The following is a 27521-nucleotide window of genomic DNA, read 5'->3' as shown; positions in this document are numbered from 1 at the left end:
TTATAGACAAAGTTCCTAATGTTAAATACTCATAGGTCGGCGCAATCATGATCGCAGTGCCTTATCAAAGCCTGATGATCGCGATCATGAGTGCGATCACGAAGCACTGGCAAGGCTGCCGCGATCATGATCGCGCCGAGCTATGTAAATACTAGGGGTACCGCAAATATAATAACAAAACACGAAAGACAACACAGCACAAAATTAGTGTACATTCTCCAGCACTGTCCACTATAATGTGCCTTTCTTTTCCATTTCGAGGCAGACTTCCATAAATTTCACAATTTCCTTATTTGTTCTTTGTAGGAGAAGCCCCACAAGTGCACACTGTGTTCCAAGTCCTTCCCAACGCCCGGCGACCTCAAGAGCCACATGTACGTTCACAGTGGCTCCTGGCCATTCAAGTGTCATATCTGCAACAGGGGCTTCAGTAAGCAGACCAATCTCAAGAACCATCTCTTCCTGCACACAGGTACGTGCAACAGACATTTTTATTCCATGGTCAGCGTGCGTTATTGATCACTTAAGTGCCTGGGTGACAGCTCCTGATGATAAAGAGCGGCAAAACTTATTGCTTGAAGCAAATATCCGTACCGCACGGAACAACAGTAAAGCACACACGATAAGGGTTGGTCAAACATGCGGGTAGGTATCCGAAGAAAAACCCGCATGAGTTTCGTAATTAGGTCTATTTACTGTTCTATCCATATGTATGGGAGTCTGAGAAGCACTGAACTGTCGGTGAGTGTAAGACTGATACGTTTGTAAAAATGATAATATTCTAAGGTTTCTTCTTAAATATCACTGTAAGAACTTCGTGGTGTACTCTTATTTTATTTTTATAACTAAATACAGTACGGTACGCAAAATTATATTGCATACTAAGCGTCGAAGCATTCTTCTAATTGTTAGTGCGTTTTGAACTGTCTACCGGTATGTAGCAGTCTTGCCAGTTGCCGTTGCCGTCGTCTAAGCAAACAGAAAATGAGTCTTCAAAGCCAAATAAGGTTTTTGTTCATTGTCTATGTGCCCACGTATAGAACGTCATGTAGACGGGGTTATGAAAGTATACATGCACTCAAAAGCGTTGCTTCCATTCTGGGCTCTTGCTTGAATTCATGCATGCATACCGTCTTGTATCTGCTATGCGCTGTCCGCAGGCTAAGCGAATTAATTCACGAGTTGTGCGTGAGGCTGTTGCATATGGAAGTCATTGAGGCACGCATACAAAAGCCATTAGCGGAGCGCTGAGATCCCCAGAGCTGCCTTAATGATCGGTACCACAGGCTGATATGAGATGCCAGCACGCGAAGTGAGAAAACTAGAGCCTCCGAAGGCGTCGATACCGGCTCTTTCTTTCTTTTTTGTTTCCTTGTTCTACACTGTAGGTTACGAGGAAATAAGAGGATAGCTCAACAAAGAGGATAAAGTGCAGCTCGCGTGCATCGTCACAGGTGCGCCTTTAGAGCTTGGGAATCACCGATGCCCGAATAAATGACGGATGGGAGTTGTGGAGCGGATGCAAAGGGGCAATGCCATGATGCAGACAGGAATTATCATCATTACATATGGGATATGAAATCCGCATGCAGGACTTGTACAGATTTCGGGTCTGATTGACACGCCGCTATGTCGCGAGATGCTGAAGATCCTGCTATATTTTAGCTTCCAAACAACGTGTCCGAAGTGTGTCTAAAGGCAAATTTTCAATGTGGGCCCATACATATCTAGTTTCGTTACGACAAATGACGGGCAGAAGTTGAACAAGAAGTTGGATCTGCCCCGAGTATCTTATCGACCCAATTCGGCGCAGTTAGTAATAAATTGGTCACGCGAGCGAAAACAAGTATATCATGTATGTTCCAGAATGAGTCCCGGTTCTCAGTGGAACCTCTGATTCATCTGAAGAATCGTTCCTGCGCGATGACACCCGTAGGCCACATGAGGGTGGTTCCCCAGTTGACCTGGTATTGTAGATCGTGAGACGTTCCATCAACATTAACGGTTGGAGCTGACGCGATCCTTCAAATTAATAGCAGCCGGCGCCGAGCTGCCGTCATCTCCATTCTGCTACTCTGACACGAAAATACGCCTGTGAAACACACGTAACGGAAAGCGCTTCTATCATGAAGTGCACCTGGGTATTCATGTGATAACGGCAATGCGCTCCTGAGATATGTTCGTGATGCATAGATCAGCACTGAAGAGAAGCGAAAGTGAAATCTCATTACAGAACCAGCCCCACAGCGGGCCCACTCCACAGTGTTTGTGTATATGACAAGCATGTTACAGCTCTGCTTCATAATCGAACCGCGCGTGTCATAAAACAAAACAAAAAACAAACAATATTGTGAACACTGGCCAAGTTCTTTATGACATACTTATGAATACTCTATCGCACCTTTGAGGTGACAGCGTTATGGGGCCAACCACCCCTATGGTAACGTGGTGTGGCCCCGTGACGGCCTTATAAAGCTTCGCCATGCCCAATGTAATACTTTTATACTCTGAAAAAAGAAAGGTAAATGAAGAAAATGTCACTGATACGTCGCCGCCAACGAAGCCAAGGAACAAACCGCAGTTAAATGGTAGAGATTATTACTCGCTACCGAATCGAGGCACGCAAGTGCTACACCAGCTTTCTACCTTCAAGAACCTCTGTGTTTCCTCCTTGCTGGTCGCGAGCAATTTAAGCGCGGCCGAATAATAAAGTGGGGTCGCCTTAATAGCAGTGAACACATATCAGAAAGGAACGGGAAGACGATTTCTTTCACATAAACACACAAGCAAAAAGCGAAAGGCGAAGCCCAGTAGTCGAAGAAGCGGCGCCCGGCGACCTTTGGGGCCGAGCTAGACGGCATCCTCCCGGGCCCAATTGCCCGCGGATCGCCTCAGGAAGATCGTGCGCCAGCCATCGCGCCTCGTCCCGATCGCCACACCTCCCTTCCATTATCTGGCAGCCAAAGAAACAAAAATCGAGCAGCAACAGCTCCTTCGTACCCGAAACCTTTCCATTTGCACGTCGCTTCGGGCGCTCTACTTTTCAGTCGCTTCAATCTCTCTGTTTTGCTTTCTTTTTTTTCTTCTTTCTGCTGGTCTTGAAGAAGAAGGCATGACCAGTAGCTGATTACAGAGAGGGATGGAATGGGGAGAGAGGAACCATTTGACCCAGGAGGTCGGCGGGTATATTTTTCTCATCCTGAAGCTTGTTCCTTCGCTGTGTACACTGCTGTTTAAGTTTTATCCCGCAACAGGTGATGTGAAATGAATAGCCGGGTGCTGGGGGTGGGGGCACCTGTTTTGTGGCGTAGATCATGTAGCAGGTTGACTGCGCTTGGCTGTGATAACGGCGTTAAAGCTACCTGCATGAATTTCCGCTTTAGCATATTTTGTTCTCAGAGGCAAGACTTGTTTCTTTGTGGCGGCTCCGCTTGCTTTTCGCGAACGTTTCATTTCTTGTGTCATTAATGTTGGAATAATTATTGGAGGAGTTAACACGGATATATTTCACCAGTAGCAATCGCCGCGTGCTGTCCTTTCCGCCCCCGTCATGGCTCTGCAAGCTTGGAACAGTCATGAGAGTTGTTTCTGTAGAAGAAGCCACGTTAGGATGCCTTCCATTTTGTGTCTGGCTTCTTTCTTATTTCGCACACAAACAGTCATCTCTCATTACTCACTAGGCGAACCGATGCGCTATCCTAAATATTTAAAGCTATCACAAAACTGTTGTCTCCAACATGCGTGCAATAAACACCGTGTGCTGAAGTAGACGACCCAACGTAGAGTTGGGCCAACCTCTCCATATCTTTGTTTCTTTTCCAAATCAAACCAATCAAGAGACACTTGCTTCCTTTACTGCGAATTGACCAATGCAGCCTCAGGCAACGGGACATAATTTGCGAGCCTTGCGGTGGACCTGGGCCAAGATCAGCATCTAGCACCTATCGATATGCTTATTATCTCTTGTCTTTACTATAAATACGCGACAAACGAGATAAAGACCCTCATATTTGCGTAGGACCAGAGTGTAGAGGTGCGGGCCTTGAAGAATACCGCACCGACCACACCTGCGACATTCCACTTGCCCTTGCGCGTTGTATAGCGTGTCAAGCTACTGGAAGCTTTCCAGCAATTTACAGAAAGTTGACGACTACGTAGGTTTCCTCTGAATACTGGCTAGTGGCGCTGAGCGCACTTCGATTAGTGTGAGTGAAAAGTCGTAATTACACTCTAAATCTTTTCACACCTTTAAAGGTGTAGTAGCGTGCATGGCGCACGCCTTTTTAGGTGTAATTTCGGTAACATCATAATGGAGCACGGTTTCGCAAAAATTTTGTTTACTCGAGTGTTGTCTGTCCTCCAAAAATTCAGTCTTGCAACATCTCAACATTGTTCAACAGTATTGTAGACACTTGCGCGTGCTCGATTATCGATAGCGATGCATATATGCATTAGCTCGTACCTACGATATCCAAGACATAATGAAAGCGAGATTTGCACTGACACTTGATCTTTAGTAATGCTTTCCGAATTTTGTAAAATATCATCCTGGAGATGCAATGTTACGCAACCAGATTGAATGTGCATAGCGCACACCTTTAAAGGTGTGAAAAAGTTTACAGTGTAGATGACGCCTTGGAATAGTGTGATACCGTTGGGAAATTTTGTGACGTAGAACGCCGAAAACAAAAAAGGTGTTTTTCTAGTCACTGTGTTCCCCGTGAGAACGCATGCAAGTACCGATACTATCAAAGAGCTATATGCATCTGAGGAAAGTGCCAAGGACACACAGATTTATCTTCGGAAGCACTGCGTCTATTGATAATTGCTGGCGAATAATGACAATATACGTCGGTAAACCAAAACTGTACTTATGTAGAGAGATTTCGCGGTTTAGGGAACGGCTTCGAAATCAAAGTGCGCTGTTCGGTCTACTCACTAAATCGCCATAGGACTTATCGTGCGGCTACACCGTGTGTTTCACAAGTTTGCTGGGTGTAGCGAAGCAATGCTCTGTTTCGCTTAGCTATATCGAGATCTATATTGCGTGATTATCCGCCTGGTTCACACACGGTGGTGACGGATGATGAGGAACAGCCGCAAGAGACACTTCCATATTCCTTCTCCATATACCTGACTGGTATGCAGCGCTCCCAATGCATTCGTCATCTTTACGATAAAGGCACCCAACGAAAACTGCGTGCGCTGTCTGCCAGCCGGGTAGAGAAGGAGAAGACTGTGTGAGAAGGAACACTTAAGCGTTTCTTGCTGCCTGTTCCTTGTCTTCTGTCAACCCCGTGTGTGATCCAGGCGGGTGGGCACGCAATTGAGAGCTGTATAGCTGAGCGAAAGAACGCATTGCTGAGCTACCCCGCACAAGAAAATATGGTCACCGAAACCCACTAATTACTCGAAAAAAATAAGTGTCCACGCGATTTTTTTTCCTGGAATACTTTTCGCTATAGGTTCTTATTGCTATGGTACAAGTGCTGAAAGCAACCGAAGTAAAACTTCAAAGTTCCAATTTTTATTCAGCAAATGAGACTCACTGGTCAGGTCTTGGACGATGTCTCAATGACGTTTACGAAAAAGAACGTTTTTCTTTTTTTCCCATAACGTCAATCTTTTCCGAATTATTCATCTGGGGGATTTTCGTGAAACACCAGGCAACCGCTAAGTCTTAATCCTTTCGGGTGCTTGTTTTCATCTGTCGACAACGCAATGAAGCAAAAGACGCTGTACGTATGACGGTGGTCATTTCGCGTGGCTTTCCGCATTTCTGCGTCACCCTTTACAAGCTCACGCGTCCCTGTGATTGCAGCTGGACCTCATCCAAACTGCCCACTTCCACCAACCGTGCTCATCGCTTCGATCAATATGTCAATAGCTAAACATTTTCAACAGGTGCGGCATGAGGCGATTCATCAGAAACGCTGTGGCTTAGACACACACCTCTGCAGACGTCGTTTTGAGCCGCATGACTGCACCGTGTCCGGAGGCACATCCCTGCAGCCTTTCGCGATACTCTCGAAGAAAAATGATCCGTTTAACTAGATATCTATTGATTGTGGCTGGGCTACGTTTGTGGTCGTAACGCTAATGAGGCAGACATGCGTAGATAAATGGTTATACGCGTAATCAACACATTTTGGCGCGGCAGTGATATGGTTAGCTAATAGCAGCGGAAAGTTAGGGTGCGGTACATGTGTAGGAAGGTTGTTCGAAGGTTAAATTGCGGCTGCAGCACACCACTCAATTTTCATTGAGCACTCTGCACATAGCACAATCAAGTTAATTAAATGGGCGAATTCACTACGGACCGACACTTTAAACCATTTGCCGTTCCCGTACGCCTTCGTTTTCGTGCTCCGTGCTTTTTGGGCTACTCCGTCGTCTCCGGTCCTGTCCGCGTCTTCGTGCACCGTTTGCATACGTCTGTCGTCCCGGCGTCTGATGCAGTTGAAAAAGTAGCACCCTGACTCAATTCGCAGGGCCGTTAAAAATCGATTACTGGAGACGGTCGGCACCAGTGCATTAGTAAGAATATCTCTGCTAGCTTATTGTGACGGGTATCATCTAGAATATTGCTTGACACGCAGAGACTCCACCCCACCATAACGTAATTCCGTCCACCAGCATGGTGTTGCGTCTCCAGTTGTGACACAGGAAATTGTAATGGTGCACGCTTCATGCGTTGCGCATTTTGAATTACAAAACAATGAAGTTTCGGCCAAGAACGTGCGCGAACTAGTAGTATCTATTTGTAGCTTCGAAGTTGCATATTTTCGGATATCGTCGTTGCTCGATACAACATCTCCAGTTGTCGTGTCGCGTCGACACACTGTGGGTTCTGACAGTAGCCGCTTATGAACGCATTAGATGACAGATGCTGCAGACTTCGTCCAGAATGTTACATGAAGGGCGAAGGAAGAACAATGCAATTTACGCGGCGCAATAGATGACGTACAGTCCCCAGTGAGCACTAATGGGCTTCCATTGTGTTACGTCTTGAAAGTCACCTACAGCTTTTACACAAACCGTTGCAGAGCCAGAGTCGGGGGAACAATCTAAATCCTGGTGACTTTGCAAAACACATTATTGTACTACCGATAACAAATATACTCGCCTGCGAACAGAGCGCAGTCTAATCCCATATCGTAAACGGAAGAACGGAGTGATAAAAAAAAATCACTGTCTCGTGTGCAACGGTATTCGTCTCTGAATTGCCTGCAGATACTAGCGTAATTGTAGGAGCTGAATAAGAGCTAAGCTTTTTACTCGCCCAGAGCGGCGCCGGGAATCTTACGGCGACGACGGCCAACGTAGAATATACCGGTCAAAAACACAAATAGAGTTCGCGGCAATTGGCGCCAATTAGGTGCAATCACACGATAAGGAAGAAGACGCGGCCCTTATTCAGCGAGCAATGGTCCTCGAGGGCTGTGTAAGCTGTGGCCTGCCCAATAAACGGATCTGCTTGTGTGCTATCAGCTGTCGAACTGATCCTATTTGCCCAGACGTTCGGAGCTATACACACTACTCGGTCTCGACAAACACATCGTTGCCTTATCTCTTGTGGTCATTACAACCGGTACTAGTCGTGCAAGAAGCATGGGATTTCGCCACTGTCGCATAACTGCTGGTTGGAGGATCGCGGTTTTGGTTTCCATCATTGGCAAGATGAATTTACGTAGAAGTATCTTCAGTAATAAACGTATCATAACTACCATTTGCTTAGGATTATTGTGGACTTTCGCACGTGAAATAATGTGCATACTCATATGGCTGGGCATGATACCCTTTTTACATAGTTCAGCGTTTTCAACATTTTTTTTCCTCCTTGTCCGCCTTATTACGATTGCTTGACATATAGGAGCTCCCGTGGCGATGCACAGTGATGTCATTCAACGCGTCATTCTTTGAAGAGTATTAGCGAACATTATTCGCGGGGCGACTAACGTCCGAATTTGTTTCTTCTGCTCATAATAGAAAGAAAAGCATGAAAAAACATGTCCACGTGATGAGACAACGATAACGATACAGAACAAGCGGATGTCGAGTGTTCTCAACTCCATATCTGACTTCCACCACTTTCTTCCGCGGATAAATATGCACTAAAAACTCCCGAAAAGTACATGCAACTATGCACTGAAAATCTTCGAAATATGCAGTAAAAATACTCAATATATTCAACATTTTTCAGTTTTCTTAGAAGGAAAGCAATGCACCAAATGCCTATTTAACAAAAACTACTACCTTCTCCGTATTTTTCTTTTATATCCAATCCAATCCAATGCATTATGTGCACTATATAGAACCCTTCGTCCCAAACTAATAACAAGCGCGTTTTTTCATCGTCCACATACGGAACCATATCGAGGAAAAAACATGAATTTGCATGAAAATGCGCCCCCTACCTTTTACTACCTTTTACCTTTTTACTAGAGTCTTAAGCTATGTGATAAAAAAATCGCAAAGACATTGCCAGGAGCCTCGACAAATGATACCCATATGTCCCGATAAAAAAAGAAAGGAAGACAAAAAACTGAAATAAATACAACATGCAATACAATATACAATGCCACATTATACTCTTCCATTGATGTAAAATAACATACTCTGCTCTGAGGAACGGTTATTTTGGAAGTGTCATGTTTGCAGGGAAGCTTTCTTTTACTTCTTTGCCTATTTATATTTTCGTAGCTCCCGTAAGACACCCTCCTGCCCATGGTGCATACAGTGCATCCTCGTCCCTTAAAAAAAGAAAAGAACAATAATAAGGGGATCCTCACCCTAACGATGGTGGTTTCTCCTCCTTTTCTGATGACATGTTTTATCATTTCAGTAACACGTCAACGTTCCCTACATAGATGCAGTTCTGACCTCAAGTGAATAACTATCCATATGGACGCATTCAACCTCGAAAAACGTCACCTGTCAGTGCCTGTGTCGCACACACGCAGACACACAAAAAAGTTCAAATTGTTGGGTATTCGCGATGCAAAATATACAGTAGCAAACAACGAGACGAGGTCTCAGCTAGCACCAAATAGCGAGGGAATACGGGCAGGAAAACATGTTCGCCGTACATTACCCGTGGAGCTTCAGCTCGCATACTTATCAAAATCAACTAATTAATCTAATAAAATATCACAATCTTGGCGTGTGAAGCTACTGTGTCGTCACATTTCACATTAGGGGTTGAAGAAGCAGAAGGCGACAGCCTGAGACCATGTAAATGACGAGTGTAGATATTGTGTGCTCCACGCAGAATACGCCATCACCAGCGTTACCTCTCCCTTCACTATACACGGAATGCGGCACATCGGCTATGGGCAGAATGGAGCCTAAGAAAGCCTTGTACGGAAATAGAACGCGCATGAAGGATCCTTCTGCTGGGTGTCGCAACAAAAAAATGTTTATAGCCAGTCTGTCCGTCTGCATGACCCAATATGCGAAGACGGACAATTTAGATTCTTGAAAGTTTCGAAATATATCGAACGATGAGCGGGCACTCATCAGCTCCTCTCATCACATCAAGTTATGCACCTTTCTGCCTCCAAGGCAGGACACATCCATCCAGGTTGCACGAATATCTTCTTTATCACGCTTAATGCAATCCGTTCTTCGCGTGCAGCCGCTACGAACACCAGAGGCGCACACCGTTCCCGTTTTGTTGTAGCGCATCCTCCTCCTGAGATGAACATTGCCGATCTGCCTGCCATTACCGCCACATCCATTACAAGGGCGCGGCGTGTAACCATAGAGCTCCAACTTCGTTTAATTGGCACATTGGAGGCGACGTCGCCCCAAGGTCACTGCAACAACCCGACATGGTAGCGCTGACAACCATCGTGTCTACCGCTGGGCCAGAATGGCAACAGCGTGCCTTCCACGCCCAGTCAACGGGGAGATGTCGTCCCGATAGCCAGACAAGCACGAACTTTATGGATCGTCGATGGTCTCTTCATGCTTCGTTTGACTTCTTCCAGAGCAGATGTACCGCCTAAGGGTGTACATGTTACAAGATTCCTGGACCGCTATGCCAGTTGGCCGAAATGCTTTGGGTGGGGTTACGTCACTTACGTTTAATGCAAATTGCAAATTTCAACCGAACGGACGTTGTGCTGTGCTGCGGTTTCTTTGAATCGTGTCCAAGAAAAACATCTGTCGGTATTGCCTAACGGCAGCAGCTTAAGAACCTACGCAGCTCGAAGTCATGGTACGGTTGTGTCTTCCTGCCGTGCAACCAGAGCCGAATGTTTATGCACGCATGATGTCTTTGTAGATAACACTCACAGGTCAATACCCCTAAGAAGCTGGACCTGACTGTCAGGAACTACGGAGCTGCTCGATTTTGAGCAGTGTTAAAAACAAGCTGTACGTTGCAGTCAGTTCGGATCAGTGTTGCAAGTGGCTCTGCGCGTATGCCTGTGACACAAATTGACGCGCAGCAGTTCCCAGTGAGGCTCGCGAATCATTCACCTATGAGTCAATCACGCCATACAAGTTTGAAATTAGGGTACATTGACGCACAGTCGATACAGTCTATACATTGTCAGTTGAAGTAAAAGGTTAGCATCCTAATCGATGTTTGATGAACTGTTGTCACAGTTGACAAAGTGGTTGTCATGACGTCCACTCGTCCTCGATACCTTGGGATGCATTAGTCTTTATCAAGGGTGCTTTTCGTTTCTTTTTTTATTCTTTGCAGATTTTTTTATAAAAAAATGTATGAGAATAGAATAGCTGTCGTGTTTTTTGCAATTGAGTTATGCTGCCAGGCAGACATCCTCGCAAAGAAAGCATGCAACTACAAGATGACTAATTAACTAAAATTCATTAATCAGCTATTTAATTACGGAACTTCGTTGTAAAAGCGAGATATAGCAGGATGCGAGGCGATCCCCGTTGAAAGCCATTCCATTAAAAAAAAAATAAATAAATAAAACGGCCACGCACGAGGGTCGAAATATGCATAGCCGAATCTCGATATTTCAGAGCAGAGCAAATTATCATGTAAGAGGCATAGCAGATATGGAGCAAGTAGGATACCCTTACGGATCACTTGACGGCCTGATGTCCACTACCATTTTTGATATAATTTAAAACTTGGGCTAAACTACACCAAGTATTCACGAGTATCAACAATTTCGCCCTAGGAATTAACAGCTCTATTTGATTTTGATTCTATTTGATTTGACTTCAGACCCAATCGGAGGCCCGTTGACTTCCCTTTATGACAGAGAGGGGAAAAAAGAGAAAAACAGGCACAGAAGAGACGTATAATTAAAGCCTTAGTTTATTTGCACATTCCCCACACAACTGAAGCCACCTAACAGGCGAATTCATGGCGGCGTGGTTCATTCACTCGAGTTACGCTCTTCTACGTTGGCGGGAATGTCACGCTTATCCGTCCCTCCTTAAACAGGCGTGTAACCTCGGAAGCTGGCCGCTTCCTCAATCGTGGTAGTACACTGTCGTACAATTTGGGCTCACCCATGAATTCTTGGCGCCCACGCCACTCGTGCCTCGACGGATGTAACAATAGACTCCCGTTTCCACCCATTTTGCAGGAGACAAGCCGCACATCTGCGAGTACTGCCAAAAGAGGTTCGCCTTGGCCTGCAACCTGCGAGCTCATCTGAAAACCCACGAAGGTGAGGGATATCCCCCTCTTAATTCCACTCGTAGCCGCTGAGTAGTCTCACGTCATTACTAGGGCCCGGAAATTGAGGCACTAAAAACGATGAACTATAGGCAGGCATTTACGCCCTCAAAAGCACCAGAATAGGCGATGAAACGCAAAATCTGGCAACGCGCATTAATCTGGTACGCTCTTTGGCTTTGTTGGTAATTCCGAATGCTCCATCCAGGAAAACTTGCTCATTAGGGTAGGTATCGTACATGATTTGACTTCTGGTGCACGAGCGCTGAGGCGGCCTATAGAACCAGGCTATATTGAACAATACTTTTAGTTTCCCGTCCTCAATGATCTTGAAAGGCCAAGAGCGGCCCATATCTTTTGATGAAATATACATTGAACCCCCTTCTATAAAACCGAGGTACTGAAGGCAACCAAACTAAAAAACAAAAAAAGGGGGAGGGATAAACGGCACAAACACGCAGAAACGAAACGCAAAATGCAGCACTCAGCATGAGGCTGAAAGGCGCACTCGTACTTGCACGTCTAAAAAAGTCTATTTTGTCATCTAGAAATGTTAAAAGGGGACACAACTCAACAGAGTCGATAAAAAGGCAGGCAACCCCGAAAACGTCACATTTAGGCGTCTATAGGAGTTTTGAGGCAAATGCCTAGAATTCCGGACCGTAGTCATTACACACTGGAACGCGTAGCGCAAGCGATTCGGAGACATAATTCGCGAATAGCAGGGCTGCACGGATGCTACACTTTCAGAAAGACGCTGACGCCCACAGAGATCGTTGTCACAAAAAGGCAAATAATTTGGGAGTAGAAGAAACCGGGAAAAGTGTAAGGATGAGAAGTACAGTATACCGTCTTTTAGAAAAAATATGCAATCAAAAGACTGATAGAAAAATGAGCAGATTTGAACAGCTATCCAGAGAAACCCCGGCCAGAAGAGCGATTTCGCTCACAAAGACAAAAATGGGGACTGTACTACTGAGACGTTCACCGTGCGCGTCAGTCATAGCAGTGAAGGAATGCCACCAGTTGTCTGGGAGGGCAAACAGATGCAAAGATCATAAAGATTGAAGCTCTAGACATCAGCAAAATCGGTTGCGCTTTCGGTCGCAGCTGAATGTGCCAGCTTAGTTAACTTCCCAGACCTGATACTTTACTTGCTGTATTAGTTACCGTATGCTCGTGCAGACAAAAACTCGGTTATTCCTTATATTTGATTATAACCAAGCCCATCAGTTGACGATTAAAGTCATACGAGGCTGTGCGGTCTTCAGACTCTAAAATCCACGTATAAATGGTATACGGATAGAAAGATTTGTATGAAGACATCTGTCACACATGTGGAAATGCAGGATTGTACCGTGTCTACAGTATCTACTAGGGTCGAACCCTCCTCTGGATTTCAGTTCAACCAAAGTATATTGCACTTTTGGTGAACACAGGTTCACAGACTCGCGTTCAAGGCGGCTCGGGCGCACACGACTGTATTCCGCCTTCGTTTATGCGATTCTGAAACCCAAACGAGCTGCGCGGTTACGTACGACCCCAAAACGGCTTGTACAAGAAGCAAGTGCTTGGCAAGAGGCACGTAGCACTTAAAGGCGAAGCTGAACATCTGCCGACTGCTAAGGGCCTGTGTTCTACAATTTCCTCTGCCGCTTCGTAACTGCTCACCGAGTTTATGGGTTAGATAAACTTTCGTACGGAGGACGATGGTTCCCATGCGAGCATATTTGACGCAGGTGGTCGCGTTTGCTTGAAGACATGGGTTGAAATGTCCAGAAGTGTCTGGTGACCGTAATTAATGGGCAACATACTGGTGTGCGTGTAGGGCTTACGTGCAGGTGACACTGCGTGCTCAGCTAAGAAAGTAAAAAGAACAAGCTGTTATGTCACGGAGACAGAGAGCGAGAAATTATACAAGAATGCAGCGATACCTTTATCTGGACTTGGTTCTGAATGGATTTAAGTGAGCAAGGTCAGCTCACTTCGCAAGTGGGCATTCTCCTTGAATTTAAATGCGGTTCGCACGCTGCAGATTAGATCGAAATAATCACTTCCTTCATATACCACGGATGTGACACAGTGCACAGGGCGATCCCGGAACGCTGCGTGCATACAAAGAGGTATGACGGCATTCGAAAACATAGGACAGCATCAAAGCGATCGTGTTCAAGAATGTTTCTTTTGTGTAAGCCACTCTTGTCGTGCTGAGCACAATTTCGACGTATGTAGCGTTTCGCCTCAGTTTTATTGATACTTATACTTTCATTGATTTTGCGTTTTAAGGTGGCAGTATTTCCCAGATGGACCTTCGGTATGTTGTCATGTGGCACAAATTGGATATCGATTAATCGTCTCTCTGCCTGCGAAGTTACATTTCGTTGTGTCACTGAAAACATAAGCTATTTTCTTCCTGTGATTTGCTGACTCCATGCTAAAGCAACCGTGAGACATGGTTTTCAGAATAAAGCGGAATTCTCTCTTTCATATTTATAATATGCTTATCATAGACAACACATGTCAGAGTTGAACACTTCCAAGAGCTACTACGACGGGCCCTCAGAACGCTTGCCGTAAGAATTTTGCGAAGAGCTTCCTCAGCAGCATTGATGCCTCAGTGTCACACGTTCCACCAATCATGTAAATGAGAAACTGACCCACATCCAACAAGAAATATGTTATAATATGCAGACATAAGGCTACCACCATAAAATAGGCAACACCCAGGGCACGTTCATTAGGAACAAAGGTGCCCTTCCACAGGTTAAGATTGTGAACACGCTCGTGGCAAACTCGGAAAGAAACAAGTGGAGACGGCGCATCATGATGTACATTCTGATAGCACAGCCTCGTGATAAACATAATTATAAGATAGCTGTAAGAAAGTCACCGAGGCGTTGAGCATCTCAGGCGGGAGAAGGATATATGCTCACTTCCCGTCTTAATGATTGCAGAGATCAGTATCTTACATAAGTACACAAGCAGCACTGCACAAAACATACATTCGAAATCATCATGCGTGGGCCGAATATTAAAGCGCGTCGCAATAGATGTTATGTGCATTGTGTCCCAGTAAGTAGAATTTATCGACAAAGTGCGTTTGTCGGAAAGCTTGCTTTTTTTCATTGGTCATTTCACGCTGTGATGACCCTGTAATGTGAGTTTGCCTTGATGATGGTGCGCTCTAATATTGAAGGAAGCTGGTAGACATTCAGAACAAATAGTTCAACGCCCGTGGACGAGGTCTCGAAGCCGAATCAAATGGCAAAGCGCTTAAAAAAATCCCATTGTGGAACTCTGAACCCGAACCGAATGTTTCTCAGAACAATGGATGATTACCAGCCACGTGGCTTGCATGCGCCTTTTGATGTCGGCACGAAACATATCGATTTATATTGCTTACGCAACGATTTCTTTTGTTGAGGTGAAGCACACTTCACGCTTACCACATATTTGCCCTCGAAATATAGCGAGTCACTACATTTAGGAACAATGACGACGGCGCTCTTCTGTTAGCAGTAAACACTTGGAGATCCACCTTTCCGCAGATATTTTATTACGGAAACAAATGGTTAGTTTCTGCATTTGATTTTGCGTCCAGGCCATTTATGAGCGTGGACCTGGTATTATGTTTTGCGATGACAATAGGTTCAACAAAACCAGGAAGACATACAATATCAAAGCGCTAACCGCGAAATGGCATTGCACGAACAACGTTCCATGCCGCTGTCCAGCAACTTATATACGTTAGGAAGTTCGTGGTCCCTTAAATTGTCGGCTTACAACTTGAACGATTCGTCGCTGTTAACTCCTTCCAATAGGGTCCAAATGAATGATCCTTTTTGTTCTTTTGTGGGGACAGCAAAGGAAGGAGAAGTGTATTATAGTACATATTTCTCAGGACACTATATACGTACGTTTTGCGGCAGCGAATCAACTCCGCATCCTATATGTCTTATTCCTGATCAGACCATAATTCTTGCAACCGTAGATATATTTGACCCACATTACCTGCCTCATGCGGACATCATTATACAGCTTTTACCCCTATAGGAATTAGTCGGTTCTTCTGTGTCATACTATTTCCTTATCATACACCAACAGCGCCTCATCCATATCGTCGGCCGCTCCCATTCGACAAGCCGCTACACACAACCGATCTGTGCCCAATTGCCCAAGGGGATCTCGTTCTGGTAAAAATTGTCCGCCGTATAATTTCAGTGTTTTGTTTTTTCGTGACGTTTTCCTAAGGCTCAAAGAAGAAGTGGGCAGTCGCACGGTATTAGTGCCAATAAAACGGAGTGGAAGCTATGAAAAGCATGCCTTCGGGGCTATATACAGCTGTGCTTCATTACGTACAGCGCTAATTGTATAGATGGCACCAATAGACATTCGATCACGCGAGACCACGCAGCGCTGCAGCTTTGAAGTGGTCGCTAGCTAGAGATAATAAGACAAACAGGGGCGTTAACGCTTCCCAATATGGGCTAATACCTGCAGCTAGGCGAGGTTTACGGGCTGACTAAAATGTGTGCTCAACGAAATCAGGTTCCTTGACGCTTTTACCCGTCCGAGAAGCACGTCAATAAGGTTTTATAACGTTCCAGTGGCCGCGTAATGCGAGGACTGCTAGTGCAAAAGCATGTTTTGTATGACATTCATTACGCAACAGTTGAGCAATTTTTTTGTACTTGCTGTGTACTGTATTCTACTAGAATAGTACTTTTCTTTTGTCTTGTCTTACGACATGCCACGTATTTTCTTTAAAAAAGGGTAAAACAAGATCGTTTTTCGTAGTCGATGGAATATTACCTTACCTACGATTACCTTTTGCTACGCCTCAAACATAAAGCTTCCGTGGATAATTAAGAGCAAGCTTTCAGCATATGTTGGGACCATAGCGACGAATATAGCGGCAGTGGTAAAGCCATATAGACCACTCATATTGGTTTAAGCCTCGCCGCTGTAGATATTTTACTCTTTCATGCTATGAGCGGCGCTCTCTTTGTAATGGAACGGCGCGAAATGATTGACATTGTGATGGGGATTTCGGTTCGTGTGGTCCAACATCCTTCACCAATACTTCACGAAAAAAAAAAAAAGAAAGAAAGAAATGGGACGGCCTCAGTCGTGTCCGAGACGTAGTCTTTTACATGAAAACGACACGATCTCCGGTTCCTTTGCTCCGTTACGGGATTTTCGTGAAAGAAATAAAAGTCTTTTCGTACCATTCATTAGTCATTTATTGATACAAAGAACATTTATGTCTGCTTGCGTCGCCTCCCATCGCCGCTGCCCCTGGGGTTCTCTGGCGGGCTCTGGCTCCTCCACGGAGCTGACCTCCCCCCCCCCTCCTCTGGATGCACTCCATCGTCTTTGTATGTCACTTTCACACTCGATGTGTGCGCCGGGAGTCGAATTGCCCTCTTCGAATCTTCTTCAGCGCTCCCGTAGCTCTCTCGATCGCTCGGTGCTGGACTGTGGGGGCTTTTTGGGTTCCTCTCGAGCTGCCCTTTCTTCTGGTTGCCGTTTCCTTCGATTCTGATCATATTTTAGTTTCAGATATGCCGACATTCTGGCAAAATTTTGATATTTGAAATTTGCGAATTTATAAAATCTTGGTTATTGTTGTTGAAGCCGATGTGGCATAAGGTCCAGGTAGAACCTCTCAAGCGCTTTCCAACGACACCTAGATCGGCCTCCGAGCTTCACGCGTTCGCGAGATAGACCACCCGCAAGGTACGCGTACCACTATATTTCCGTCCCTCTCGCACGCGCCCGCCACACAGAGATTGCGTCAGCCGCCGCAATGACCCCGTTAGCTAGAATTTTACACATGTAACCTATCTGGATTTAGCCGGTTGGTTGCTGTCGGTTTATTACTCACCGAGTTATCGCGTCATGAAATTCGGCATGATTTCGTTGCACCGTAAATTTTGACCTGGCTACCAAACCGAACTTATAGATGAAAGATGAAAGTCACTGAAAAGGTTAGATGGGTAGAAATCCAGCGAACCGGTAGAATGTAGGAAGGGAGTTGCCTCAGGACAGAAGCCGCCGATATTTCGAACAGAGACTGTTCTTCAGAAGAAGAACAGTCTCTGTTCGAAATATCGGCGGCTTCTGTCCTGAGGCAACTCCCTTCCTACTGAAAAGGTTAGTCAGCTGTAGGACTCGAACCCACATCTTCTGGATTGCCGGTCCAGGGCTCTACCAATTGAGCTAAGCTAACAGGCCTCCTCAGTGACTTCCAGGGTGCGTCATCTGAAGGGACAAACCAGCCGCTCTCTCTCACTCATCCTCCTTTCACTCTTACATTTTTGCACACTCATACACCCATTCATACGACGGGATCGACGCAGGCGGCAACTGATGAACATGAAAGAACTGATGTTCTGAGGCTGGAACAACATACAAGGGACAAATACATACAAAGCCTTTGGCAAAGGCTTTGTATGTATTTGTCCCTTCTATGTTGTTCCAGCCTCAGAACATCAGTTCTTTCACGAACTTATGGGTTTCTTCACGTAAAAAAGGAAGACGTGGCATGCTGAAGATCTACTTTATATCGCGTACGAAGGTTTTGTTGCCATGACATTGTGCAGATGTCTTCTTGCGTGCCTGTGGCTTACGTGCTTCTTGCATGCTTGGGATGATCGCTTGCCACGCCGAGACTGGGAGGTGACGCGGGTTCGAATCCCCGCATCGGCTGTGCTGTTTGAGGTTTTCCCTGGGTTTCCCCGCAGACTTTCCAGACGCATGTCGGCCCACGAAACATACTTAACCCCCTGTCGCCCAAACCTTCCTGCTGTCCTCTTTCCATCTGCCCATATGTGTACACCGCTCATAGCCACAGTTGCTTCGCAGCACGGAAGTAAAAAAAAGAAAAAGAAAAAAATACCGAATCACTCTATCACTATCGGGTACTGTACCAAATTAATATAAGCAAACACCAACAGAACGACAGTCGTTCCACTCCGACCATAATGATATAGTATCTAGGAAAGAGCGAAGGCGTCCGTGTAACAGGTCGCGTTCGGGAAGTCCTGATGTCCGGAAAAGCTTATGAGCTTGTCCAGAAATGAGAGTACAGAAACCCCCAATGCAGTTTAAGAAGTCCAGCTGAACAACTGAACAAGAAAACAGTTTTGTGACACGAAAGCGTAAAAGGAGTAACAGGCCATCTTTTTTTGCGACACAGGAGTGTAACGCTGAGACTACATAAAAGTGTTTGTGCAGTCAGCTACGGCGTTAAATATTGGCCAGTGAAGCGAAACCGACGTTAGATTCGTATCGTGAAGCACATGCTTGGGCACGGTGATTGACATATCTGCCACTGTGCGCCACTGCCACCAACACACATACAGCGAACGTCTGTGGCTGAGGAGCGTTTACTAGCGACGCATTCGTATGCAGTCCGACACCCCTGTATACGACGCTGCAGCAGAAGGGTGGACATTTATTTCTTCCAACAGCTTTCCCACCCTTTTCTCCGCATTTTCGCTGTGGTTGTATTTGCTTTGGTACGACCGTGGCATTAGCAAGCCGGACACGAAGGAGGTGATGTAGACCTTACCGGCGATTGATACTATCAGTCTCCCTGGCAGTTCCTGACAGAGAAAACACATTTCGTGGAAATACGAAAGCAGTTGCGAGATAACTGTGGACTGAGCATGGGAAATTGGCATGACCGCGCCTTCCGTAGTATTTTATGTGTCGTCGTGTGAGAAAGTGACGTCAAGAAACCTGTTTATTGACATTGTGGGCTTATGTGGAGAGGAAGAAATACTAAGAGGCCGCTACAGCAAGTAAATTGTTTCTGTGCAGTTTGCATTCACAAGAGCCCGTGGAGATTGTAATGCTTCAATCGAGATCGTCGAGAGTAAGAACAGAAAGTTGAGCTAGTTGATGGAAATGCATTCCGTGCAACATGGGAACGCTAGCAGATAAGGACAGAAGGAACAACACAGGACAGGCGTCGGGGGTAGCCGAATGAGAGAAATTAACATGCATTGTAGGGATATAGCAGCCTCAGCATGTATCGAAGTGGCTTTTGCTAAACTGGTTCTTCTACAAGAGATGCACATGAACACGTGAACGACGAAGTAGTGTAAGGTGGGGCAAGATGAGACATGGGGCACGACGCGACATTTTTTGCTGGATGCCGCCTGTCTCAGAGACGCGTTGCTTTATTGCATGTGAGACTTGTACGGATTGGTGTATGCGTTGAAGAGAGAAAAAAAAAATCGGTTACTTCTGCCTGGAATGTAAAACCCCGCCAAAAAGACGCGATTTTCTGTAGTCCTTTTTGTTGTAATCTGTGCAGCAGCGTTTCGCAGGCTTTTTCTGTCAATGTAAGTCCACATCCTATTTTTTTATTCAGTCATCTAGATATATGCAAAATACGGGCCCTCTTGGTTATCCGGTGTTGAACACAATCCGATTATATGCACGGGGTAAGACGCGACACTTTAATACAATTTAAATTTAATGTGCTTTAGAAACGGATAAGTCTTAACGGATTAGGCTTTATGCTTCTTCAGCGATTTCTTTTTTGCCTACTGCCTAGGATTTTCCAGCACATTTTCCTGTTTCCTAGGATATTTCCAGCAAAGCAGAAGCGCGCACAGAAGCGAACGACCAGCGACACATTAGGCGAGCGGTGCCTTGTTTGCAAAGGACGGTGGAGCAAAATAGCACCGGGTTCTGTGTGGTTTTATTGCACACCAGCTCAGGGGGTTGTGCAGGGGCTTCGGGGCTCCTAGGGACCACGGACTTCACTTTGTCTGCTTGGATTGCAAAAACTAATTTGTATAGTTCATTACCGCGGCGTGTCTCATCTTGCCCCACTCGATGTCTCGTCTTGCCCCGAGGGTTGCGGCAAAATAAGACAATCTGCATTTTTGAATTTCTTGTTCTGTTTTTATATTAGACCGGCTACGTTCGTTCTGCACTTAGAGGTCAGAAGCTCTAGACCCCTGAGAATGTGTCCATGGCTAGTTTTTTTTAATTTTTTTGGAAACACGAAAAATACAAATTTCACGTTCAATTGCAAATTTCTGTCTCATCTTGCCCCACCTTACCCTATACCAAAGTGTAAAGCATATAAAGTGTAAACTCAACACGTGGTCAGTTTAAAAGCTTAGTTCGTTCGTAGTGACATGCAGCATAAAAAATAATCACAAACATTACACAAACAAATAACGATCTTACAATAGCATCATTACATGGGTTGTTGTACATATGCGGTACATGTACCCATCATAAGAAATACGGATAAGCTGCGCGAACAGCGGGAGGCCATGTTAGCATGATCAGTGTCGTCTTTCGAGAGCGATTAAGATCCTTATCTGCACTGGAGCTCACCATAAAAAGGTTAATTACTAAAGCGGTATTCATCTACATAAAACACTAATAAGAGCTTATCCTCCTCACAAAACGCGGAAGTGACCGGCAAGAATGTCGTCTGCAATGATGAGGCCACTCCGTCACCGCGCAAATCCTTGCACAGGTCACGCCACGGCTTCTACAGGTACAAATGTGCGATTTCGCGACGCGAACCAAGCTTGCCAAGACTCCTTCTGTGTTCACCAAGAAAGTCAGCGTCGTTTGCATAATTTTCTCTTCAGTGTTGCACCGAAACAAGCCCGTATAACTGCCTGTGTTGCCTGCTAGGTCACCTCCAAGAGTTGCTTACAAATCAGCAGGCGTTGGCGATTTTGCTCAGAGGTCTCGGCACGTGACTTCTTTCTTCACTCCCAAATGCAGAAATCTATCACGGGTGGGCTTTGCGCATGGTGGTCGACTGTAAAATTGTTTATCCGCCCCGGCGAGTATAAAAACCTGGCACACGCCAAGGAACCTCGTCACGCATACGGAACTTTCGGCCCCTTCTCTCTGTAGCGTAGTCAGCTTCATTATTCGCGCGTTTCTTTGTTTATTTCTGCTTGCTCATTTCGCTTCTCGTTAAACATGCGTGGGTGTTGAATGTCTTTGGCGTGTTTGTTCAGTTCGCGAGAATGAGACAAGCTGACGTACGCCCAGCTTGCGTTTTTATTTTTCCTTTGTTTTTGTGATTTATTGCGCACTACATCCACGTTGCATTCCGGGCTCATTTTCACCGAGAAATAAAAAAAGAAAACGGGCGACAACACGTAGCAACCAACGTGAAAGGGAGTTAATTTCTCCAGCCTTAATTCCTGTGCCACCGACACGTGTGCAGGGGCGCTTTCGCGGTGACGCTGTGACAGTGTACGATGGACAAGTAGCAAAAAGGTTAAAGAACGGACTTTTTTTTCTTTTTTTGACTGCACGTACAGTTGCATGTGGGAAGGTATGGAACCGCTGAAAGGCAGGCTAACCAAAGGGAAGCGTGTGAATTTATCCGGGCGTCTTCCGGGTAGTTTCCAAGAAGGATAATGCGTGTGTCGTGCCTTAATGACAGTAGATTAGCATAATTGCTTTAACCAGACCGCGTCGGGAGAGATTGCATTTGCGTTGTCATGTGTACTTTCTCGATGTGTATTGCATTGATAAGTACGCCATTCTCCGACTACGGCTGGAGAGTTCTGTGTACAAGGGCCTCGAAAGCGTTTCGGGTAAAGCCTTCTCTCTCGCATTTTTTTCTTTTCTTTTCTTCTGATTGCTTGCTCGAAAATACTTCATGCACACTCAAGAGCTGCTCAAACTATGGTCTCGCAGCCATGAGATCATCAACGCTACCTAGCGCGAAATCACGTTAGGCAGACCCCCGTTCTGGATGGAGCGCTCGCTTGCATTCAGAAGAGCTTTCATTACGCTGATGTGTTAAACATGAGATATCATAGCAGCCTTGTTGTGCCTAAATACGATCGTTATGGTTCCCTATCATGACATGCAAAATTTGTGAATCATTGTTAGAGGGAAACTCCAGAACAATCCGGTGTATTCGTACGGAATATGACGAGAGAGAGAGAGAGAGAGACAAAGGGAAAAAAAATTCTGAGCCGAGTCACCCGTTAATTCAGTGCAGTGTTGCACGCCTTCTCAAATATTCCGTAAAGATATATCCCATAACCACATATTCGAAGGCCAGCACTGAAAGTCTGTGGGCAGAGTTATGCGTCCAGGCTTGGCAACCAATACTTACTAAATGATTGCAAATTGCTTCATGTCAAAATATAATTAGTGTGGCAGCCTTGATGGTGCACGATCGATGAGCGTCAGAGCAATGTTTAAATTAAGTACGAACCATTTCATTAGGAACTAGAAGAAACATTCGGCAAGCACAACGCTTTTCCGCTGACAAATATGTTCGGAGTACCAATATTGTGTACCAAGCAGCAGTATCGTGGACAAGGCACACCCCTCTTCAGCTGAAACAGATACCTATGATTATACGAAATGCACTGAGTTTCAAAGCTCCCACGCAGGTAAAGAGAAGGGGAAAAAAAGTGGCTCAAGTGTAATTACGAATGTCCGTGGACTTCTGTGTGTGCTTAAGTAATCTTTTGTTTCAACGCGGGATGCTATCTCGCTTGGAGACGTTCAGGAACATCTCTGTTGATTGATGACGGATAGTGCTACTGTGTGGCGTGAACGTGCCCTTGTAGACTTAATGTTTCGCACTAAAGCAAGACGGAAAAATGGGAGTAACGTTTCCTGCAGTGCTCGAAGATGATCTGCAGATGTGCCAGACTTTTCTCTGCCTGCTCATGGGATACAATGAAATACATAAAACCGTGAACAATGCACATTATAATCACACATTATTGTATTGCCCTCATGGGCTTCCGCTTTCTGCTACGACTCGTCTTCCGTAATCACATCGAATTAAAATTGCGCAAAAATAGACTATATCCACCGAAAAGATGGAAGACAGTGTGTATAGGGAATGTACTGTCCTTGATGATAGAATATCATTCTTACAAAGGCCCTTGTGGCCAATAACGAACGCTACAATACTGGACTTTATCTTTCTTCTCAAAGTCAAGGAGTATACCCGAACGTCAGAGGGATTCATTGAGTCTGATCCTAACGTAATTTTACACTGAGCCCAAAATTTTCGTCCTTTGCATTTTATGGTGTATGCTAAAGTCTTTTTTTTTTCTTGTTCTTCTTCTCAGGTGAACAGCAGCAGAAGTGCTTAGGCTGTAACAAGTCGTTCTCAGCTTCCACACATGTGCTCTCACGTGGTTACTGTCAATCCTGCCTGGGTACTGCAGCCAGTTCCCCTCTGCTTTCCAGCAAGACTGGTGACTATGAATTACAACCACCGAAGTCTCCCTTGGACTCCAATGAAGACAGCAAGAGCAGTTCACGTTCCAACCAAGATCTCAGCGTGGGCTCACCTCCGCCCACGCCTCTTTTGTTCGGTGTCTTGGACCACATGATGTTACGTTATCGTCAACAGGCACAAGCTTTCTTGCCACCAGCCCTCTCAGCGATGAAGTTCTTCGAGGGCGCTTCCATGCTCACACCGTAACGCCTGTGGCGCACGACTGAACTCTTGTTACAAAAGACAGTGCACAAGGACATGACAAAGTGTAGTACAAATATACTACAAACTGAACATTGAACTGGTTATTGTGAATAGGCCAAGGGTGTATTTTATTTTGGGACATGTAAAGGGTTACTCCTTGGGGCCGTAGTTGTGCGTAGCATCGCGTTTCGGGTCATTAATCGATTGACATCCTTGTTTGTGTTCCTGCAGTAGAAAAAACGGCACAATTCCTGGAAGTCGCGTTACCTGGTATGGTAGGTCTACTTTGTTAGAAGGGAAAGTGACATAGTTACTAGAGAGTGAAAGGGAACAAATGGCTTTGCCCTTGCTGACAAAATGCAGCTGTTACGGCGTTGTCCGAATTTAAGTGATTTTTGATAAAATGTACAATATATCTGATATTCATATCGATTTTTCATCATTCTGCGATGCTCAAATATCACCAACATTTTTGTAGCGTTTCTCTACTTTCTTGGCCGAAGTCGTTTTTGGGCTTGCAGATTTGCAGACTGTTCTCTGTCACCTGTAAAAGAAAGTTTCTATTGAGGCCGAAGTTGTGCAGTGAACTGATTCAAAGATACTAATGTTGGAAGGATACCACGGAGAGGGTTACTTTCTATGAAGTGGTGCAATATACTTTTGTAAGCAGTGTTGCATGTTCGATCTGTTGCCATAGTGCCATTATCTATCAAGAAGTGTTGACGAATGTCTGTGTCAGAAGCCTTCAGCTCAGAATCAAAATGTACAGTGGTATGTAAACTTTTTCACCTGTTGTATAATTTATTACGTCATATCCTTCCCAATGCTATTCGTCCAATTGTGATAAGATTTTCTCCTATAAGAACGTGTCCTGCACATTCGAACCACCATGTGCCTTTGTGTGGTATTGGAAAAAAAAAAAGAGAAAAAAAAAACACTTTCACCCTTCGAAAGGCGTCAATGTGATGGGACGCAGTAAGAAGCGTAGAGGTCAAAGGCTCCTCCATGAGAACATGCACAAACGGCGGCGACGCAAATCATCATGATCGAGGGTTTAAGACACTCGTACGACGAAGCCACATCGTGCTACAGGCTGCTCTTTCGCATGTAACCCATGTGGTCCTTATTCCACGGCGTGGTAGAGTATGGGGTTGTGTCACTAACGTTCTCAGCGCACAGCGTTGCATTAGTATATCGCTGTCATCGGTCTTTGGGATAGCGACTCCAGCCCACTACAAGAGTAGACGTAATGCAGTAAGAGATGTTTCCGACATCGTTCTAGCTACGTGCGTCGTGCAGCTTGTACCTACAGTAAATGTAATAGCTCCTGTTGAGCACAGACTTTTCAGAATGCAGTTTCAAACGGCGCTCACGTTTGGGAGTAATATTTCTTTCCTGCGGCAGCCGAGTGTAATGTAACACATTAAAAACGAATCATAGCAGAGCCGGGTACAAAGGAAGTCCGTTTGCTTCCTCGGTCGGTAAGGGTATCTAGCCAGGTAAGAAGTAGGCTCATAATATAGGCAATAGCGAGGTAATAATTATTTCATTTGCCTTCCTATGTTGACTCAACGCCCAACTATAACCGAGAGTTGTAAGCACTGTCGCCATTGTAACAGGTGATCCCTGTTAGTAGTTGCCGTGAGGGAGAAAGAGCGCAGTGGAAATTACGCCACTATATAGATAGAACACCGTTTCAATCACGCGTCTGGCCTTTGCGAACGTAAGGGTGAAAATAAAGTAAAAACGAAATATAGATTTGGAGACGGAATTTTTGGCAAATTCTTTACTCCCTCGAAGGCAACTTATATGATTTTCTTCGTTATAATGTAGGTCGCATAACGGTGTACCTACCTCATAACCTGTGCCTTAATATACAATGCAATGCCAATTCCTTTCTGATCCAATAAAAAAAAACATAGAAAACCTAAGCGACTAAGGACCGACAGGAATAACATTTTTATCGATATGGATGGTCTGGGTATACAGTCGTTGTAAGCTCCAGTACAGTGTGATTCACATGCCTGTTCGAGGAGTTATCTAGTCTGTTTCACTTATGTGCCTTATATTTTTTGTAAAACAGCCAACATTGTTCGACATGGCAATAAAGTGTTTGTAAAGCCAACGAATGGCGTGTTCGATTGTTCATTTTGCATCATACCTCGACAGAACTCACTCATGAGCATGCTCATTCATGCTCACTCCTGGTCAGTGTGGCGAATGAGTTGAGCATGAGTGATCAAGCGGAGAGAAGAGCGGGAAGTGAATGAGCATGAGTGAACATATGCAGAGATGAACAGGGAGTGAATGAGCATGAGTGAGCAAACGAAGAGCTGTAGTGCGGCAACGAAAGTCTCCGGACGACCGCGAGCGTTATGTAGATCAGCCGGGCGAGTACCACTAAGTGGATCCCTCTCCCACAATCATGCTAACCACCAAAAAGAGCTCATTAAGTCATTCTCGATATCCTGAGCAGTTCCAATTGTAGCATAACACCATGGGCCAAGGGCAGTCCCATTCTCAAAGCACCTGCAGCTGCTACACAGAGGAACGTGACAATATACTTGACAAAATTCACACTCGCGAGCATGCCCACTCATGCTGACTGATGCTCAATGTGACGAATGAGTCGAACATGCGTGAACAAACGGACAGCTGAGCAGGGAGTGAGTGAGTTACATGAGTAAACAAACAATCGCAGAGGCTGAGCTAGAGATGAGCGAGCCGACCTCTGTTCTGCATAGTATTTCCTGGAACATGTTTGTTACGACGCCTTACCCATCGCGCAGCTTGAACAAAAAACAAACAACAGCTTTACTTCGGTGATGATGATCCGAGTAAAAGATGGAAGTCACTGTAGCCAGCTGTAGGACACGAACCCACACCTTCTGGATTACCGGTCCAGGGCTCTACCATTCAGTTAAGCTAACACACCTCCCCAGCGACTTCCAAGGGCGCGCCATCAGAGGGGCGTCATCATTTTGAGGTTTTGTATGTATTTGTCATTTCTATGTTGTTCCAGCCTCAGAACATCAGTTCTCTCAGGATCCGAGTGTTTAATTGCCACAGTCCACACCTCTATCCCATTGCTCGTGGTAATTTGCTGATAATATAAGGATGAGCATCACAGTGAGGACCCGGGTCTTAAATTGTCCACAAAGACTAATAGCGCTTTTTGAGCAAAACCACAAACAGAAAAGCCTATACTGTCACTCTTGCGTGACGAACTCCGACTACTCCATAACCTCCATCATGTGCCTCCGTGCAAGAATTGCTTCCGACTGGGATCAGTGTCCATATAGCCGTCCTCTTAGTTGTCGACGATTAACCCCAAATGATCTTGGTCCCATGGACCTATTGGGAAAAAGTGCATCTGCGACTTCTCAGCAGGGT

At 45.3% G+C, this 27521-nt stretch overlaps 1 protein-coding gene, 1 long non-coding RNA gene and 1 other non-coding gene across 3 annotated transcripts in view; 1 reads left to right on the top strand and 2 right to left on the bottom strand.

Moving 5' to 3' along the window:
- The window catches only part of LOC135385958 (zinc finger protein 235-like), a 69929-nt gene extending 43676 nt beyond the window's left edge, over window positions 1-26253 (top strand). Inside the window, exons 6-8 of the mRNA XM_064615612.1 lie at window positions 307-472; window positions 11577-11660; window positions 23773-26253. Of these exons, the coding sequence (XP_064471682.1) occupies window positions 307-472; window positions 11577-11660; window positions 23773-24131 (609 nt within the window). The 3' untranslated portion in view covers window positions 24132-26253. The remainder of the gene's footprint in view (window positions 1-306; window positions 473-11576; window positions 11661-23772) is intronic.
- Window positions 17828-17900, bottom strand: Trnaa-ggc (transfer RNA alanine (anticodon GGC)). Its single transcript has one exon. It is a non-coding gene; the product is annotated as a tRNA-Ala (tRNA).
- LOC135385962 (uncharacterized) overlaps window positions 24192-27521 on the bottom strand; it is a 195763-nt gene continuing 192433 nt past the window's right edge. Inside the window, exon 4 of the long non-coding RNA XR_010420542.1 lies at window positions 24192-24672. This is a non-coding gene — a long non-coding RNA (uncharacterized LOC135385962). The remainder of the gene's footprint in view (window positions 24673-27521) is intronic.

The sequence above is a fragment of the Ornithodoros turicata genome, chromosome 2, assembly GCF_037126465.1.
Source record: "Ornithodoros turicata isolate Travis chromosome 2, ASM3712646v1, whole genome shotgun sequence".
NCBI classification, from domain to species: Eukaryota; Metazoa; Arthropoda; class Arachnida; order Ixodida; family Argasidae; genus Ornithodoros; species Ornithodoros turicata.
This window is presented reverse-complemented; position numbering and strand designations above follow the sequence as displayed.